The 18,370-nt window shown below is 35.7% G+C and overlaps 1 protein-coding gene across 2 annotated transcripts in view; it reads left to right on the top strand.

The window, feature by feature from the left end:
• PDE3B (phosphodiesterase 3B) overlaps positions 1–18,370 on the top strand; it is a 95,335-nt gene that overhangs the window by 57,918 nt on the left and 19,047 nt on the right. The window contains exons 2-4 of one of the 2 annotated variants that reach the window (XM_009463141.2): positions 12,192–12,242; positions 13,117–13,365; positions 17,389–17,531. In XM_009463141.2, the coding sequence (XP_009461416.2) occupies positions 12,192–12,242; positions 13,117–13,365; positions 17,389–17,531 (443 nt within the window). The remainder of the gene's footprint in view (positions 1–12,191; positions 12,243–13,116; positions 13,366–17,388; positions 17,532–18,370) is intronic. The other variant, XM_087745596.1, reaches the window with a different exon arrangement.

Consider the following 18,370-nt stretch of genomic DNA (forward strand, 5'->3'; position numbering starts at 1 on the left):
TCTTATTCTTTACTTTCTATGTTTTAACAAATTGCTAATCCAGAGGAGAGCCATCCCTTTCTTCCCATGTAAATGCGATTTCTTCAAGAGCATTAAAGGGAGACTGTGTCAAAATGTTTTGTTGTTTGGTTTTGGGTTTGTTTATTTGTTTGTTTGTTTTAAACCAAAGTACACTGGCTGACTGGTTCACTTTTATTGGTGTCTGCAGTCTGTTTCAAAGAGTCCAGTAGATTTATTGGGCATGGTATCCATGTATGAAAATCCTACTGATTTTTGTTAATGCTTCATTTAAATGGTGCATCTATAAACTCATTTTATGGCGATTCTTTTTTTTTTTTTTTTCCTCCTCACTTTTTGTCCCTTTCCTCTGGCAGTTTCCCTATGTTCTTCTGGATCCCTTTAAAAGCTAATGTTATAGCTGCTAGTTTCTAGTCCTGTGGTACAAGACACAACTTGTGATTGGTTATATCACATTGTACAGATTTTACTCCTTTGAAGGTTACTATAATAAAATCTTATCTTCCATGTGTTGGATCAGGCATGATTAAATATTTGATTATTTATTTTGGCCAGTCTATCTCCTAGTTTAGTTTGTAGGTGCTTTACAAGGGTATTTGATTAATATATTCATTTTGAATGTCATTAAGTTAACTGATACATTAAAAATATTCAAATAGAGAAAAAATTCTAATTGCTACATTTCGGTGTAAAGATCATAATTAAATGCTATAGAAGATGTTTGTTATATGTATTAATTTTAGAATGAAATCTATAGTTCCTGTAATGGAAACACCCTTTGTTTTTAAAGCATAAGATGTATAGCTTTCAGTTTAAAAAAACAAAAAAACCCCCAAAAACAACAAAAAAACCACCTCCAAAACAACTATACAACTATTTGCCTTTTTCATAAAGATTATGAGGGTTTTTTTTGAATGGAATAGCCAATTATAATAGTCTGATAGGTGTTGTAAAAGCTTTTCTGCTTGCCTCATTGGAACATTATTTTTCTAGTCAGGTATTGCTAGGAATCTTGGCATCCCATAGTTTTTCTGTGGTTAGTGTTAGTTTTAAATTCTAGATATTTTCCCCTTTTCTGTTTTTAAAAAAAATTAAAACATATGCAAGTTCTACGAGATGCTAGTTGAGAGTTGAATTTGTTGATAAGAACATAGACTTAGTTAGATGAGTGTAGACTTGCTTTTGTTAGGTTCACCTCATTAATATCTATTTTGAAAACATAGTTTTAAATAGACTTCATAGCAAACACAGTAAAGGCTATTAGAAAAAGGATGAGAAATGAAAAAATTAGTGGTGTTCCGCAAGGAAAAGTTACTTTGCATGAGTGTATAACATTTGATGGATTTATTGGGCATGCTACACTGCAACTTTATTGTAAATAATACTTGTCCCAAATGGCAAATGACATTCTCACTGCCAATGTTGTTCTCTGTAGGCATTTATGTAACTCTCACTATTGTGATGATTTTGCTAAAAATGTCTTGCAGTTTAAAAGAACATCCCAATACTTTTCTGCTTGTATAGAAGTGGCTGGTGAGCTACTCTACTATCTTACAATCACTGGAAGACACTTGACCCATCTTGACCTCCTTCTTTCACATTAGTTTCTCCATCTGAGTCATGCTACCAAACTGAAAGAAAAAAAATAATTGTGTTGAGTCTGGGTATTTTTAAGGACAACTCAAGCTAATATAACACAAGGTTTGATTTTTTTTTTTTTTTTTTTGGGGGGGGGGTGGAGGGGGGATATCAATTTCACTCATCAAAATTGTAGGAAAACCTGTTATAGAAACAAAAGTCAGTAAGTTACTTAGAATAAGGAACAAGTCGACTTCACTATTTTTCATAATTCTCTTTTGTGCTAGAATTTCACACGCCTGTATTCAGAAGCCTTTGCAATGAGAATGTTGTATGTAACTGTAACTTGTGCTCTATGAACAGTGTAGCAAAGTGGCTTAGAGAGTAAGTCAAAACACTGGACTGAAAACAAGCTTTTGGATATGATTTTCCATTACCTTTGCATATAGTAGGTTATGCAGTTATGTCATCAAGTGTGGGAGAGTCCTGTGATAGTTGGAACAGCAGAATGGAACATAATTTGTGAACAGGCAAATGAAGAAAAAGAACCTGTAGTTTTGGAGATGTTGATTGTGGGACAAAGATGATTTTTCTCACCTGGAAGCCTACCTTTAGTTACCATATTAGCAGAGTGTGACATTCTGCTTACACCTACATAAAGTGAATCAATTTCAGGAGGATGTGCCATTAAATGTTATAAAAACCATAGCATTTCACAATGACTTCTGGAGTTTTAGGGTGTTCGGGATTCTTTTTCCCCTCTTTTAACTGAAATCTGAGCTTGTTCATCCCTCAATCTTTTCATAGAGAATTTCTCCGCAACAAGATTAGTAACTGGTAACAACTAGCAGAGGTGTCTGACTGCATACTCTCTTCCTAGATGGATGAGTTTATCATGAGGCAAGGTGGAACGTGTATGTGGCTCTTCCTGTACTGCTAGTGGCGATTCCTTTGTGCACTTTACACATGCAAGATAAGCATGACATAAACAGCTATCTACGCAAGACTTGCTGTTTGGGGGACAAAGTGGATCTCCCCAAGTGGTTTATTTAATCTAGTCATCATCTAATGTTGCAACAAGTGGGAAGGCATCATTGTTCTTTCTTTTTCATTTAGAACAGCATCACAACGTTACTACATGGGAAAAAAAAAATCTGTTCTTTAAAATCTGCTGCTGTTTGAGTTTTTCTCAGCTGCTTACCAAGCTGCCAACTAAAGTACTACTTAACATGAATACATTAGAGAAACGTAAATTGGCACTTTCTGTAGAATGCAGCAATTTGCATTCCCTTGTTCTCTGTTTCTGACAGCAATCTGTATTACATTCTTCAGAGTTTCAGTACTTTTTCTCCCAAGAGATCTCATCTTGTATTTCCTGGCACTTCAACCAGAAACTTGTCCATTAAGATATTTTTTTTTAATACTGATTTAACTTTCACTAGCCTAATTGCTTTTGTAATCAGACTCATAATTATACTCTCTCATCTGTTTTAAAATTATTGCTTTTAATTCTTTAGCTTGAGCAACTGAGGATTTAGTTAGTCCGGTCCCCGTGTATAACTTCCAACCACAGCACTGCAGCAATATTTGCTTTCCTTTATGACATAATATCTTCTTTGGCTTCTTGACCATTTTCTTTCAGCTTACTTCCCTAACTTCTGTCCCTGTGATGTTTCTTTTTGGGTCATCATCAAGTTATTGAAAGAAAACAACACTACTTTGTGTAAAGCTTGTACCTTGTGGCAATTTTGTAAATAAAAATCCTTAAGACAACAATTAATGCAATCAAATAAAAAAGTGGTAGCGTCTAGTGAATTAGAGGTTTTGTTACTCTGACTATGCTGTGTCTCTGAATGAACTAGCCTGGGGGATTTGAAAATGCAGCCTCATAGTCTGAAAAAAATTGTGTCTTGTGTGTGAAGTTAGCTGGAGAACAACGATAAGCTTCTGCAAAAACAAATCGTTCAGTGAGTACACTGCATGAAAGTGTTGCTGATTGTTTGCTTCCTCACTGTACAAATTCGGCATTGACAGATTCAGAATGAAAGGGAACTTTGCATAATCTGTATTTAACTTGTGAAATGCACTTGGGTATGTATTGGATCTGTCAGAAGTTTACGTGGATTCTGAAAAGATGATCAGAGAAATGCAGAGGTGAAAAATCTGTTGACCTTTGTAATATACAAAGGCATACAACATATGGCTCCTTGAGCTGTGTTGCTGAGGCTAAAAGAATATTCTGAGAATTAGCACTGCTTACTTAAGAATATTCTTATCTTGAGGTGGCTGCTGTTGTCAGTGGCAAGATACTGGACTAGACGATCACTTGATCTAATTCATTTGATGTAAACCATTCTCACATTCATGTTAATTTTTGGCTGAGAGGGTCATACAGCTTATTTTTATACTGTTTGTTTTAGAGGGGGGCGAGCAGAGAGGAGAAATGTAAGTATTTTTATGAGATTTTGAAGAGAAAGTTGTGATAAAAATCTTTATGAAGAATTCGGTATCATCTTTTCTTCAGCTCAGTGCTGAAAAAAAACCCTTGTGGTCATATGAAATAGTTTCTGTTTGCTGAAAAGAAAAAGATCTGAGATTCATTCCTATATCTCTAGTGTAATAGGTGGAAAAAAGCCACTTGATTGAAAAAATTAAGTCAATAGAGGAGGAAATCAGTTCATCTTTAGTAAGTGTTTTTAGTTACTGCATTAAGAATATATGAGCATACAGTAAAAAGCTTCAGCATAAGATTTGCACGCATCCTTCTATTGCAGAAAGATAAAATTTAAGGTTGCTCTCTCCGTCTGTTCCAACACGATACATTAACAGTGTGTCAACAAAGCAGTAAAGGCTCTTACCGTGTATAATTGTAAAATAATGCCAATAGGTAAGTGTGAAAAGGATGTTTTGGGAGCAATTTCTAGATTTTGCTTTTTGTAAAATAAACACAATTTTTAAAAATGGTTTTAGGTTTTGGATGACAGTAAAAGAAGTACAGAATGCCAGAACACTGAAGCAACTGTACCAGATCAGAGCAGTAATCCACCTAGCACTGTTTCTTTTCTTTGATGGTGATTAGAACCACATGCTCTAAAGGAAAATGCTTATAATGGGCAATTAAAGGATCTGCACATAGCAGGCTTTTTTCCTCTGCCCTCCCTCCCCCAGTTGCCATAAATTACTGGTTGGCCTTTACTCTGACGTGCAAGTCTGACAAAACCTAGAAGGAACAGGAAATGACCTAAGTGTGGTTTTAGCCAGTTTTTTTCATTACCTACATAAGAAGGAAAAAAACCCCTACTTTCTCTTGATAGACAAAACACCTTTTAGAACCTTTTTGAAACATTTGAAGATCTTGAAAAATATTAAAAGGAAGATTGGAACAAACATAACAAGCAGTAAGAAAACTAAAGACTTTCTACAGCAGATAAAGTAGAAGCTGACCTGCTGATACTCCTGGGTACAAAAGCAGAAGTAGCATGCCTTTTTAAAAACAAACAAATGAAACAAACACATAAAAAAGAAACAAAACCCCAGCCAAACAAAAATATATTTTTCTGCTTGCAGGGAGTAATATTAACTTTAAGAATAAGCTTGCTGAAGGCTTATTTGAAACTTTAGCATAATAGTGGATCATTTTTGCTCTGTTTTTGTATCTGTGCTGACAAAGTTACTGAAAAGTCTCTAAAGTGATTTGTTGAAGTTTACTTAGGTGCAGCTCTTGCCAAAGATTTGTATTTGCAGGGAAGATCAGAATACTGTGGAATTTGGTGAAAACATTATGGTGGCCAGACACCTGTATGCTGCAGTGTTGTTCTTATGTGTTCAGCCAAATATGTTGCAGATACTATTCAACGTATAGAGTAGTATTTACTAAAGCAATTAAGTAGAAGCAAATCTTTTTCCATTGAAGGAAGATTTTAGACTTCTTAAAAAGTGAAGATGATGCCTTTTATGAAAGAGTTCAGTAGAGTCAATGACAGAGTCTAGGATAAGGGGATATGACTGTTGCATTCGGTGCATGTATCCAAACCTCAGAACCATGAAAGCACACTCAGTTGCTGTTTGAAGATTGTGGCTATCTGCAGACTTCAGAACCTATTGGCCATTTTACAACCTCGGATAAATAAATTGTGTAGGGTCAGGAAGTGATAAGTCTTAGGATTCCAAAAATATCCTAGTTTTTTCATATCACATTTATTTTCACGGGAAGGTTTAGTGGATGGAGAAATATCATCAGGACTCTACACACCTGAATTATCATATTGAACACTTTTCCAAGTGCTGTATTTTGTCTTGATTACAATAATCTACTAAAGTGGCTGTTGTTTTGGCCTGCAAGATTTCACAACAGAACGTTGTCTGTGTTATCTAAATAAAGCTACCTCTTCTTAGACAGAGTCATTCTTTGGTTGCATCACCTTTAGTCTCTTACTGAATACAACTTAATAACACACTGTTTTGCAAAATCTACCTTTTCTACACAGAGAGGGGAAAATCCTAATAAATAAATAAATAAACCCCCCAAGACTTCTAGGTTGTATACTGCTGTGTTTGTTTTTGTATCATTAAATTACATGGGTTTAAAAAGCTAATTGATTGTAAGGTGTTACAAAAGACTAATTTAGAAATAAAAGCAGTGAATCTAGCATCAGTCTTGTTTGAAAGGCAGTCATGAAAAGAAATGGATATGTAATGTAACCTTTTTCATATTTTACAATAAATTAGTTCTCATCTGGTTGTAGAATTTTGCTTTTGAATGAAGTGATTTTTTACAGAGTTGATTTCTGAATCAAGTTGCTATGGTGTTGGTTTCATTGTTTAGTTAATTCTATGCTTGGTTGCTATGGAAATACTTATTTACGGAGCTAATGCCTAATGGTGTCAAACAGATCCTACTAGCAACGAGGAATCTTTTATATTTGATCAATGAAAGAGTCAGAAGTAGAAACTAATTTTTATACTAATTTTTTCTCCATTAAAATTTTGGAGCATGGAATGTGAATGGGTGGTGCCAAATAGGACAAGTTTTCTTTTCTTAATAAGCATTAGACACGCTGAATCTCCTGAATGGTATTGTCATTGAGACTAAAACTTCCCACTTACCTAGTTTAGGCAACCAAACAGCAATGTTACAAATCTTAACATTGTGTATAGCCTTAGAATGTGTGCACATTTCAGCTTAGGGTATAGAGCACATGTATTAAGTATATTCTAGTTTTAAAATTGATTTTTGGATTTCTAAGCTCTGAAACAATTTTTTGTAGCCATGTATTTTAAAACTCTGTGTAAGTATGAATATTGTCCTTAGTACAACTTTGCACAAACACAAGTAATTCTCGAGTCGCTCAGATGATGCTATTTTGTATTTTATACATGAAATTATTCTGAAAATATCATTACACCGTTATCTAGCCAAATATAGTTTGAGTTGAACATTTAAGTTGAAAAAAATTGTTTAAAAATGCTTAGTGTACTTTTGTAGTAATTTTAGTGGTTTATAACTTGAGAAAAGTAAAACCCATGGGCTTTTATTGCACTTAAACCTTTAGAAGTTTAAAATACTCCTCAAACATGACTTTAGCCAAATGGAGCTGTGGCACTCATGCAAAGAAGAACCAAAAGAACTCCACCCTCCATGGCATCAACTGCCTTCTGAAAGGCACATCTGTTACAGGCCCTGGAAACACTGGTTGTGCCGTGATAGGAAAGAAAACTTTTTATATAGAAAAATCATTAAAAACAAAACACAGAACCCTGAAGCTCTGCTGGTTTTCATTGACTGTCTTCTCCCATTTCTCATCTGTTTTTAGTTTATTTAGACTATAAGCTTCTCAGAGGAGCACTTCTTTCCTTTTTCTTTGCAAAAATTAATATTACTTGTTCCTGTTGCTGTTTGAACTATAAGCTATTAGTGAAGCCCTTTACACTGTTACCTTGCGTACTTTGTTAAACAAATGTTTCTGACATTGCTAACAATGTGTACTTTGCAAAAGCGTCATCCTTAAGTTTTGGTAAGTCTTGGGTTGATATTCAACAACCAGGGCCTTCGCCTCTTCCCCCCCGCCCCAGTGAATACATGGATTACAAATACTGTCAGATAATTTGATTCTAAAATTCTTGTGTTCAGATTGCATGACAATTCCTCTGGAGTACATGGAAAGAGTTTTCATTGTTTGAGGAAAATATAAATATGGGGTAATATCTGATGCCTAGTGTCAATTTTCCTGCATGTTTTCAGTAAGTGATATGTATTTAAAAATCTCCTTAGATTTGACTAAACATCCATAGAAGTGAGTATAGTGTTCATTCTTCAGAATAGCAACTCTGTGGAGAATTTGTTGAGCTTTAGCAATTTTTTAGCCTTTAAAAAAATGTATTTCCAGTGATGTAAATTCCTTCTGTTGTTACTCTTACCCTGTTTTGAGTGACGTGTTTCAGTTTGACCTAAACCCATCACTGCCTGGTGATGGCCAAATCAGAAAAGGTCACTTGTACTTAAAGGGTTTTGTAAGCTGGCTTGTCTTCTTTTAACTGTGTTGAAATTTATTTCATAGGCTAAATAGATTCAATTATTATAGTTAAACATAATGCAGTCCCTGACTGTTAAAGAACAAGGCATAATACTGTGTTATGTGTGGGTTTTAGTTTTGTTTTGTTTTTTTATTAACTGTCCTTCAAAACTCTGATCAGCTTGACAGGCAGTTATATAAAAGCAGGAAAGTGTGATCATTGCTCTTTGGATGGACTGTGAGACTCTGGGGTTAGTGTCAGGCTGATATGAGAACTTCTCCAAGCTGACTTGTAATTTGGTATATATGGTTATGGGGGGAGGGCTATACATTTTTCACTTTTCAGAAGTTCATCTGCAATATCAGAGGCCGCTGCAGTTTTATTTTCAGAGGACCTCCCAGACGTGTGATTGCTGTGATGTTGGCACTGACAGTGGATGCTCAAAAGCCCAAAGCGTGTGAGTTGCTAAGCGGAGGTTTAAGTTGTAGCTTGGAACTTTTATGACTCAAGTCCCTCCCAGATCAGGTGTTTCTTGTTGGAGGAGGTGAGGAAGAATGTTATGTGCAATGGATTACAAAATCTTAGTATTACAGAGTACAGATCTTTCTGCAACAAGTCTTGTGGTTGCAAAATCAAAAATTGCTGAGGCTCTGCCTAAGACCTATTTTAAGGTCTGTTGCTCTGTTCACATTAAGTCAAAATAAACTGTATCGTTTTTACTCCTGTTGTAACATTAATGCGACTCTGGGAATACTTTGTAACTTTTGTTGATGATCACAGTAATTAAAGCTTTGACTGCCAAACTCTCAACAAAAATAATGCCAAAAATGCTGCTTTTTTAGTATTCCAGATTTAACTTGCAAGACATGGAGTTAGGCTAATTAAACTAAGCCTGGTACGTAGTGAGAAACAAAGTACAGTTTCCTTACAGTTAGTTTCTGAATAGAATAGTAAGGCGTAAATTCTTCTTTAAACAGAGAAATTTTTGTAAAGAAGCAGAATTTATCAGCTGTTAACCTTTAAAACTGTCACCCTCTCTTGTCCCTCAAACCATTTCAATTCTGCAGAAGGCCTGTTTAAGGAATATGCTGCTGGTTTCTGTTCCTTTCTCCCGAAATTGTTTTTGTGGGGGAGGCTTTCTGGATTTCAGTGCCATCTTGTGGTGTGTTGTAAGCATCTAAGAAAAGGTAATACCCCCCCCCCCCCCGCCCCCGTTCAGTATTAACCTGTAAGGATTTGATTAGTAGAGAGATGTACCAAGTTATATTTACCATGGAAAAATATTCATTGCATAGTGATCTGCATTTTTTCCATTGTGCTTCGTAGAAGAGATTGCTACTTTGTGCCTAAAATTTTCATCAGCTCATTGTAATTACTTTAACGTGTGGCACATGGAATGAGCCCTGAAAATTTTACAGCTAATATAGACTGTGATAGCCTGCTAGCTGTGTTAATATGCTACACCTGTCTTCTCTCAAGAGATATAACTTCTAATTAAAGGTGATGTATAGTGAGTTAAAAAAAAAAAATCGGTTGGCAATGTACAGGTAAACTAAAGTTCTGTTTATTTCAAAACTGATTTAGTTTCTTTTCTGTAAAATTGGTAAGCTTAAATCTTCTGGTTTAAATGACAACAGAAAATTTTCAGTCATGAATCCAACCTGTGAAATTTTTCATTTAAATAGAATTGTGTATAAAATGGCACCCTGCCATTTAAAATATCAAACCATTATTTGCATTGGAAGTAGATTTTGCATGAGCTGTGCACATTATTTTACTTTGTGTATACTTGGTGAGCATGGGACACAAGATATAGCAGTAACACTTTCCATTGAATATTTTCCGCCTCTGCAACTTTGAGCCTGTTTATTTACTATAGCAGGGCTAAAGCCAAAAGGGAGGTTTTGAACTTTTTTAGTTGTATAGTTTGACCCCCCAAATTATAAAAGTATAGCTTATGTGAGTGTGTGTGTGTGTGTGTGTACATACATGTGCACAAAAGCTCGCAATGGCTTAAAGGATGCATAAAGGAGCTTGCATCAGTAAAAGTAGTAAAAGTAGTTGCAATTAAGGGTTTGGTACAGAAATGTTCTGGAGTTAGCAAGAGCATAGGTATTTTATTAAGATCTCATTTACGACAGATAAATAAAATTAGCTAATATACCACGTATTTAAAAGAAAAATAAAATACTTGAAGAGCTGGGGGAAGGGAAACCTCTTTTGTGTCTCCTAATGGAGGTTGCAAGATTGCAAGTGAGCTGATGCAACTTCATGGACCATTAGTATCAAAGGTCTCTAATACAACTAACAAAACTCATGTGGACATCTGATCTCTGTCGCTGGTTGAATCAAAAGTCAATGAAGCAGATTAATGCAGTCTCTGTGTCCGAGCTTAGGAGGACAGAATGAAACCAAAAGATTTACCTAGGTTCGATACAGTAAATAAATGTCAATCTGGAAAGAGAAACCTGAGAATGAAGAAAAACAAAAAAACCCAACCTGCCCAGATGGACAATTCATTCTAGTTTGCTATGGAAGAAAAACCCCTTCATCTTTACAATGATCATGCTAAAACCAAATGCATAATGCAAAATGAATATGGTCAGATAATGTTGGTCATTATCTTAATGCTTGTCACTGACAGGCTAACAGTCATCTCATATGCTTACTTTTTGGGGTTTTTTTTTGGTTTTTTGTTTTTTTTTTTTTTAAAAAAAAAGAATGAGGAGATGGTAGCTAGATTAATCACTTAAAACCCCCCAAAACTCAAATTCTTAATTCTTGATTTAGATCTGCTTGCTTTGTACAATATGACTTTCTGATATAGCATAACTTACTCCCAGTTTAAGCACATGCTTAATGATAGATCTCTTCACTTTTCATAGAAAGTGGATGTGATAACTGTTAACTATAAACGTGGTTTAATGGTGTCTCTCTGAAGACAACAGAAGAGAAAAAGAGCCTTTAAGTGCGGCCCTTGCCTGGGTACTGCTGACATGTCAGCCTGTGTTTCTTTATCGACACTTTCTGCACCTTCTGCTGGACAAGTGCCAACCTGGAACATTGTGTTTTCTCCATGAAAGAGCTGTTAGTCTTAGAGGAACAAAACCAAACACAGTTCTTATCTATAAAAATAACTTACAGGACTGCAGAATAGGAACTACCAAGTGAGGTATTGGTGCCCTGTATTGTGCTCTGTAGCTACGGAAAAGAGGCAAAAAAAAAAAAAGGGTTATCTTTATATTTGTTTAATTTGTGAATGCATGTTGTGCAAATGAATTAATTTATCAGAGAATAATTAGAATCTGTCAAGAAGTCACGAAGAATGAACACTTTTGAAACAAAACAGGCATCTGAATTTCATTTCTTGTATATTGTTTTTATTTTTTGTCAGTACAGAAGAAAAAGTAAGCGAGTGCTGTTGACGTACTTGAAGCTGATGGTATCTTCAGATTGTGTTGCTGACGTTCTTTTGTGGGTTTGGTGGGTTTTGTGAAGTTATTCAGAACATGTAGATTTTAAACCATATTCAAGCAAAACCTAACAAAACCTCCTGCAAGAAAATGCTTTTAAAATTACCAATTTTTAACCTGAGATATTGGGGAGCTCCTTGCCTTCTTTAAAAATAAATGACGTTAGTGTAGTGCTTTCTGCACTGTATTTACAAAATTGCTACTGTTTGAATGGTTCTGGAAAGAAAAAAAAATATAAAAGATACTGGAGGTTTTAGGATAGATTTGCTTTTACAAGTTGAGGTGAATAGAAACAGGAAAGCACTGTCACCACCTAGTTTAGTGTACCTGTTAAATGATTTATAAACAATCCAGAAATATGGAAATAAGGCCATATAATTATTCTGTCATCAGGATATCTCTGTTGCATGCAATTTCTTCAAACTCTTCTTTAGGACTTTTACTGGGGTAGCATTAACTGAGAAAATGGCCTAAGTTACCTTATAAAAACATGAAGAGAGAAGCATTTGACATTACATCACATAATCAAGATTTATTCCATTGTTGTTTTTCAGCATTAGCATATCACCTTTTACTCTTCTTTTTTCTTTTTTATTTTTTTCTTTACAGATGATACTTTGGGATTGGGATTTGAAGCAATGGTACAAGCCCTATTACCAGGTCAGTGTATTATGAACCTAATTATTCTTTTGTGAAATATGAGTTCACTGTAAACTGTCAGTTTTCAATTTTTCTGTTGATGTTTCATTTACCGAAGTTGTCCTAGTACATTCCAGCTCTATGTAACAGAGGCTTGATATTTAGCAGTTCTGACCAAGTTGACAGGGATCTACTTTCTGTGGTGTATATGAGAACAGTCTCAAACCTAACTAAGACGGGAGTATGTTTTTTTGAAATATCCATTAGCATAAGGTTAGGAAGTGATTCCCCAGCAACGTCACCAAACTCGGGTCTACTAGGTTCTCACCTTTTTTCTTGATTGCTTGTTTCTCTCCCTCTCTCTTGTATCAGTGGTGGTGTGTAATCAGCTATTGCTGTTCCTGTTCAGAGAATTATACCAAGTAAAAACTAATCACTTCTGACAGAATTGTTAGGATTTGTTTCAGTAGAATCAGAGTTAATAAAAGTAATGAGGCTGTGGAAATTGCACCTCTATAAGGGGCTCATGACAGTTTGGTCACCAAAATTTCTGTTGATATTATTGGAAGAGATAGAATACTAAGTTTAAATCTGAGACAAAGTAATGAAAAATTGAGATTAAAAAATTGGCACCAGATCTTTATTTTAAACAGAGAAAAATAAACTAAAAGCTAATGTTGAATTCTGAAGTCATTTTTATTGTGCGAAAAAAAACAACACAAAAGTTGGTGTCTGCACATGTCTATCTGTATATATTTTCTTTAAAAGAAAAATACATTGCATTGGTGTTTTTTTTTTTTTTTAATTTGCAATGGATGAGATGCTTATTTAAAATTTAGAATACTGTGAAATGTTTTGACATGTTAATAGTTTGCAACATTTCCATCTATTCTAGAATGCTGGCAGTGGAAATGGAGTTGATCTTCCAGTACTAAATGAGGCTCGAAACATGCTAACAGACCTCCTGACTGACCCATCCCTTCCACCACAAGTGATTTCTTCCCTTCGAAGCATTAATAGTTTGATTGGTGCTTTCTCAGGCACATGCAGGCCAAAGGCTAGTCCATTCACACCATTCCCTGGTTTCTTCCCATGTCCTGAAATAGAGGATCCTGCTGAAAAAGGAGATCGAAAGCTGCTTAAGGTCAAAGGACTTCAATTTTCATTCATGTGTGTTGCAATTTTTAAAAAATTATCAAGGAAAATTCATCTGGAAAGAATGCTCCTGTATGGATAGTAGCTTCTTTACTGAGTAGCTGTGAACGGTTTAAGGTCAAAAGAGAGCAGCTGTGAAAACACATTGAATGAAATGTAGATAGGTACCAAAATGCAAATTCAAGTGGTTGATGGATAGACAGGTAAAAGCACTGGTCTGCACTCTGAACACATGATTCCTTGAAATAAACACAGGATTAAAGAAAACTAAAAAGAGATATAAAATGAAGATGTTATATTCTCATGATATGACACAAACAGGGCTGTTCTTGATTGTCCCACATTCTTGAGCTAACAATTACTGTCAGTATGGCTTTTTCATTGACAATTTTTTTCAAAGAAATTTACTCTTGTGAATATCAGACAGAAACAAATCAGCTATGTAAAAGGAAAAATATCTCGTCTTTCTGTGCAGCACATAACTTTATGGGGCCAGTGTGTAAATCTGCTGTCACTTCTCCGTTATCTAGGGTAAATAAGTGAAAGCAAGCATGTAGTTACTATATGACATGTTAAGGAATGTGGTGGAAAAACATTCAAATAGAGAAACTCGGCTGCAGTGCACCAGAGCTAATAATTCTAGGGTAGCCGGGTATTGACAGCTTGAGGCTGTTTATTGTGGAGGCTGGTCTGGGACGTCCCTGCCCTGTAGTTCCTTCCATTTCCAGGCAGTGGACAGCTTGGCCCAAATTGATCAACTTGTTGCCTTAGTATTTTGGAGCAAGATACAGTGCCTTGAGCCAGATTCAGCCTGTGAAATGTCTGTTGGGAACCATTGTCAAGACAAATGCTTTTGGGGAAAAGCTCAGTGTCTACAGTTTACTCTGTGGGAGATCCTGCAGGATCATTGCAGTATAAAATTCCTTGGAATGTCACATGGATATCTACAGAAATCAGTTGGGTAGGGATCATAGTCGTTCAGCATATATTTTTCTTTGTGGATTTTTTTGAAAACTGCTAAGGATTTATATTCCAATGTGAAAAATATAATTTATGTGAATGTGAAAATGTAACATATGATTTTTAAAATTTCTACATAGCTAGTCAGAATTGTTTGAAATGAAAAATATTCATTGCTGAAGACTGATTATAAAGATTATGTGAGATTGAAAGATTACGTTTTTTCACAGCTATTCTCTTTTCCTCCTTCCTAAAAGTAACTCTTCCTTTAAGTTTGGTTTTTTTTCTGTATATTAATTTACCTGGTGGATGAAATAGTGCTTGTCACTATCATTCCATGAAAGTTTGACTTTGGTAGATGTTTAGGGGTAAGCCAAAAGATCTACCCCTATGTATGTTACTGTAAGAAAGAAAAAGATTTCTCTTTCTTTCAAAAACCAGGTAAGTCAGCACAAACTCCAGATTATGACACACCAAAGAAAAACCACAAGAAAGTATTTCTTCAAAATGGGACCTTTCAGACTATATTGAAAATTTCCATTCTCTCTTTTCCTGACTTGGAATATAAAAGGTCTCCTCCATATTTCAAACAAGGTCTTTCTTTGCTAAGGATTATGTACATCTTTATTTCTCTTCCCTGACTGGCTTCCAGAGTGTATCCAATTATAATTTTTTACACTTCTGATGGGGAACTGTCTGCTCTCTTTGGTAGAAAAAAAAGAAAAAACAAGGAAAAGAAACTAAAACTGGGCTTCAGACCTTGGGCTAGCAATAACTCGTTATCTAATACTAACTCTTCACTCCGAGTTTCTTTGTAGCCAACAACTTGGAAAGTGTAAACTGCCCAGTTGGTGCTATTCGCTGATCAGTCTCTCTAAATTCCTAAAAAAGAAAAAGGAAATCTTAGTTAGACAAAAAACATCTCAGGGCTGCTCTGCTTTACAATAGAAAGATTTTTCACTTCCATCGTGACAGGACTGTCCCCTGGTTTCCTGGCATGTGGTAGTAGACTGCTTGCCAGATTGGTGGATTTCTGGTGTTATCAACAGTCATGATTTTAATAGTTTTCACACTTTAGGTAAGTGAAAGTTGCCTAGGCAAGCACTTGAGTATCCCCATCCCTTGTCTCCTGGCCTTGTTATTGCTGGTAACTGAAAGTCTTTTCATAACAACTTTGATTTCTGTCACGGTCTAAATTTTGTTTCCAGAGCAACTTTTCCCCTTTGTATAGTGATTACCAGTGACTTTGCTAGCATAGAGTGATCTGGAGTTCCTTGGTCCTTTGCTACCCATGTTTTGTTTATTCTCTGCTTCTTTATCTACTAGGGGAAAGTCCTGGAGTTTTGTCATATCCCCAGTGTTCCCTTGTTCTTAGAGTAGCCAGGAAGAAGAAAAATTAAGTGCAGGTGCTGGGGCCTTCTTTCCATATTGTGCTACCATGTGCACTTGTTTCAGGGAGTGGATCTTTCTCCTCCAGTGTTGGGGATTTTCAGCTGTGCTCCCCATGTTGTGGAAAGCACGCAGGTTAGGTTGATATGGTCCACTCTAGCCTGAGAGCACTACCGCTGTATGATAGCACACAGAATACGCTTCTACGGTTCTCTTTCTGGTAAGGCCAGTTGAGGACTGCTGCATGTTTCTGTGGGCAATATGGTCGTCTTATTCTGCCTGTCCCATTCCACCTTTCTGGCTGGCACTACAGCTTTGCAGCAAAGCAAACAGAGTTAAGGTACATCTCATATCAAGGACTCAAAGCAGTCTGATTTTTCAGGGTAAGAGACTGTACTCTTGTGTCAACACTTTCTTTTTTTTTTTTTTTTTTTGAAATATGTAATAGCTTTGTGATTTAAGTATGATCTTTGACCACCTGATGAAGCTTAAAAGTGCAAAGTCATTATTTTTGCCAGACTTGTGAAGTGGTAGTATCCAAGGGTCACCTGTTCTCACACATGACCGTGCAGACCTTACTCAATACTGCAAATATTGCTTTGGAATTTTTGTTTTAAACATTTTTTCCTGGCATCCTTTTTATTTTGCAAGGTCTGATTACACACATCTGTATTATGCAGAAGAATCTTCTCCCCCCAGCCCCCTTGAATGGCCAAATCTAGGGATGAGTTAACAAGTGGATTGTGGACTGAATGTAGGCAGAGATAAATCTATATATATTTGTTTAAAATACAATGTATAGGTTATCTGTGCAATGGATGCATATAGGCCAGAGCTGGCTTTGCAGTTTCAATTCAGTGATCCTATCCTTTCTATTCGTTAGGTTCTACTGGTTGCTCTTTTAACATGGATATGCTTTTCTGGGGGTATTTCAGTATGGAAGAGCTAGTAAGTCCTGAGTTATTTCCATACAGGACTGTTTGAGTGCCGTTGCCCTGCTTTGCAGAGGGCTTTGTGTTCAAGTACAAGGGTGATTCCCAGTGTTTGGGTTGCAGTGTGCCTAAACTAACACACCTTCCAGGCTGGAAGTGATGAGGTGCCCGGAAAGCTTCCCGGGTGCTATGGGGCTGGTATGGGGCTGGTATGGAAGCAGAGAAGGAGCCTTGATGGACCAGCACTGACCCTGTGCAATGTGCATTGCCCTTTCCACAAGTTCCACAGTACTCGCAATGTCAATATTTAACAACCGAGTTATCAAAATCTCAGACTGTCCTGAGAGCTGGAGAGCTGACTGCAATGTCATATGATTGGGATGTGTAGAAAAAGAATCTGTAATTGTACAGCAAGTGACTATCTCTAGAAGATCTCCATTTTTAAAAGTTCTGAATTGTTGGACCACATGGATTTCGGAGTACAAGTGTCTTTACATATTTTAATTTGGGGAAAGAAAACAAGAGATATGGAAAATAATTATTCCTAGTAAGCAAAATAATTTGATTGCATCTTTTTTATTTTCTTGAGCAATAAGAGCAAATGTAACATATTGTACAGTACTGTTTCGCTACAAAAAATTAACAATAAATAGTCTTCACAAACAATAAATAAAATTTTAATGTCTATATTTAATTATATAGATTTTAACCATGGTTAAATTACTCAACAGGGATTAAATAGCAGGAATAGCCTGCCAACACCACAGCTGAGACGAACTTCAGGAGTTTCTGGCATTCCACCTATAGAATCAACATCTTCTAGATGGGAACGGAGTAACAGCAAGAGATCTCATCAGGAATATAACACATCAAGGTAAAAACTTAACCACATTTTAAGGGCAATATAAATGTAGCCTTTCTAAAATGTTCATGTCTGTAATGTTGGAACTTGGCAGCAGAAGTATTTAATGTAAAATCTTGTGAATTAAGTCTCCAAATTCTGCCAGTATAAACTGGAAAATGTTTCAAGTTAATTATATACCATATTTTGTAACTCTGTTTGATCTCAAGTAGAAATCAGGTCATTCTGAGGTTGAATGGCATGCTCTGTCATAATAAGTAGGCCTGCATATCAGTTTTAGTAGGAAATGAAAAAAGTCCAACATGCACGATTGCAAAACAAACTGATTTAACCTCTAAACCTTTACTGACTTCCTCCTTCTCCTTTTTACTTAAAGTATGTATCACTTTCCAACTTCCACATACCCCAAATTTGTTTTCTAATTAAAAAGATGATGTACCTTTCTTGCATTTGGTAGCCACTGTTGTGTGTGTTGCAACATTTATTATTCCTATGGTCATCAAGCAAGCAGTAAGGTAGATTAAGAAAGTCATCTCTTCTCTACTTATTAGTCAATAGGGTGCAAATAAAGCTGTTATTTCCAGAATTAAGATTACATTTTTAATTAGTATTAAAATAAATATACTTTTTTTCTTTTTGTTTAATGTTGTATATGAGTGAAACTTCACACTTTTTTTTTTTCAGTGTGTAAATGTGTATGGCTTTGCTCAGTATCTTGAAAGAAAGGTTTAACAAATGTTTGAATTTGTGTTGCATCTTGAATCTGTAAAAATGCGTGTGGTTTTGCTTTTTTTCTTTTTTTAATACTTGGTATCTCTTAAGACTTTAATATTTTATTTTCCTTATGACCT

Source organism: Nipponia nippon, unplaced genomic scaffold (genome assembly GCF_047370975.1).
Source record: "Nipponia nippon isolate SJK-2023a ecotype South Korea unplaced genomic scaffold, ASM4737097v1 scaffold_10, whole genome shotgun sequence".
Classification (NCBI taxonomy): domain Eukaryota; kingdom Metazoa; phylum Chordata; class Aves; order Pelecaniformes; family Threskiornithidae; genus Nipponia; species Nipponia nippon.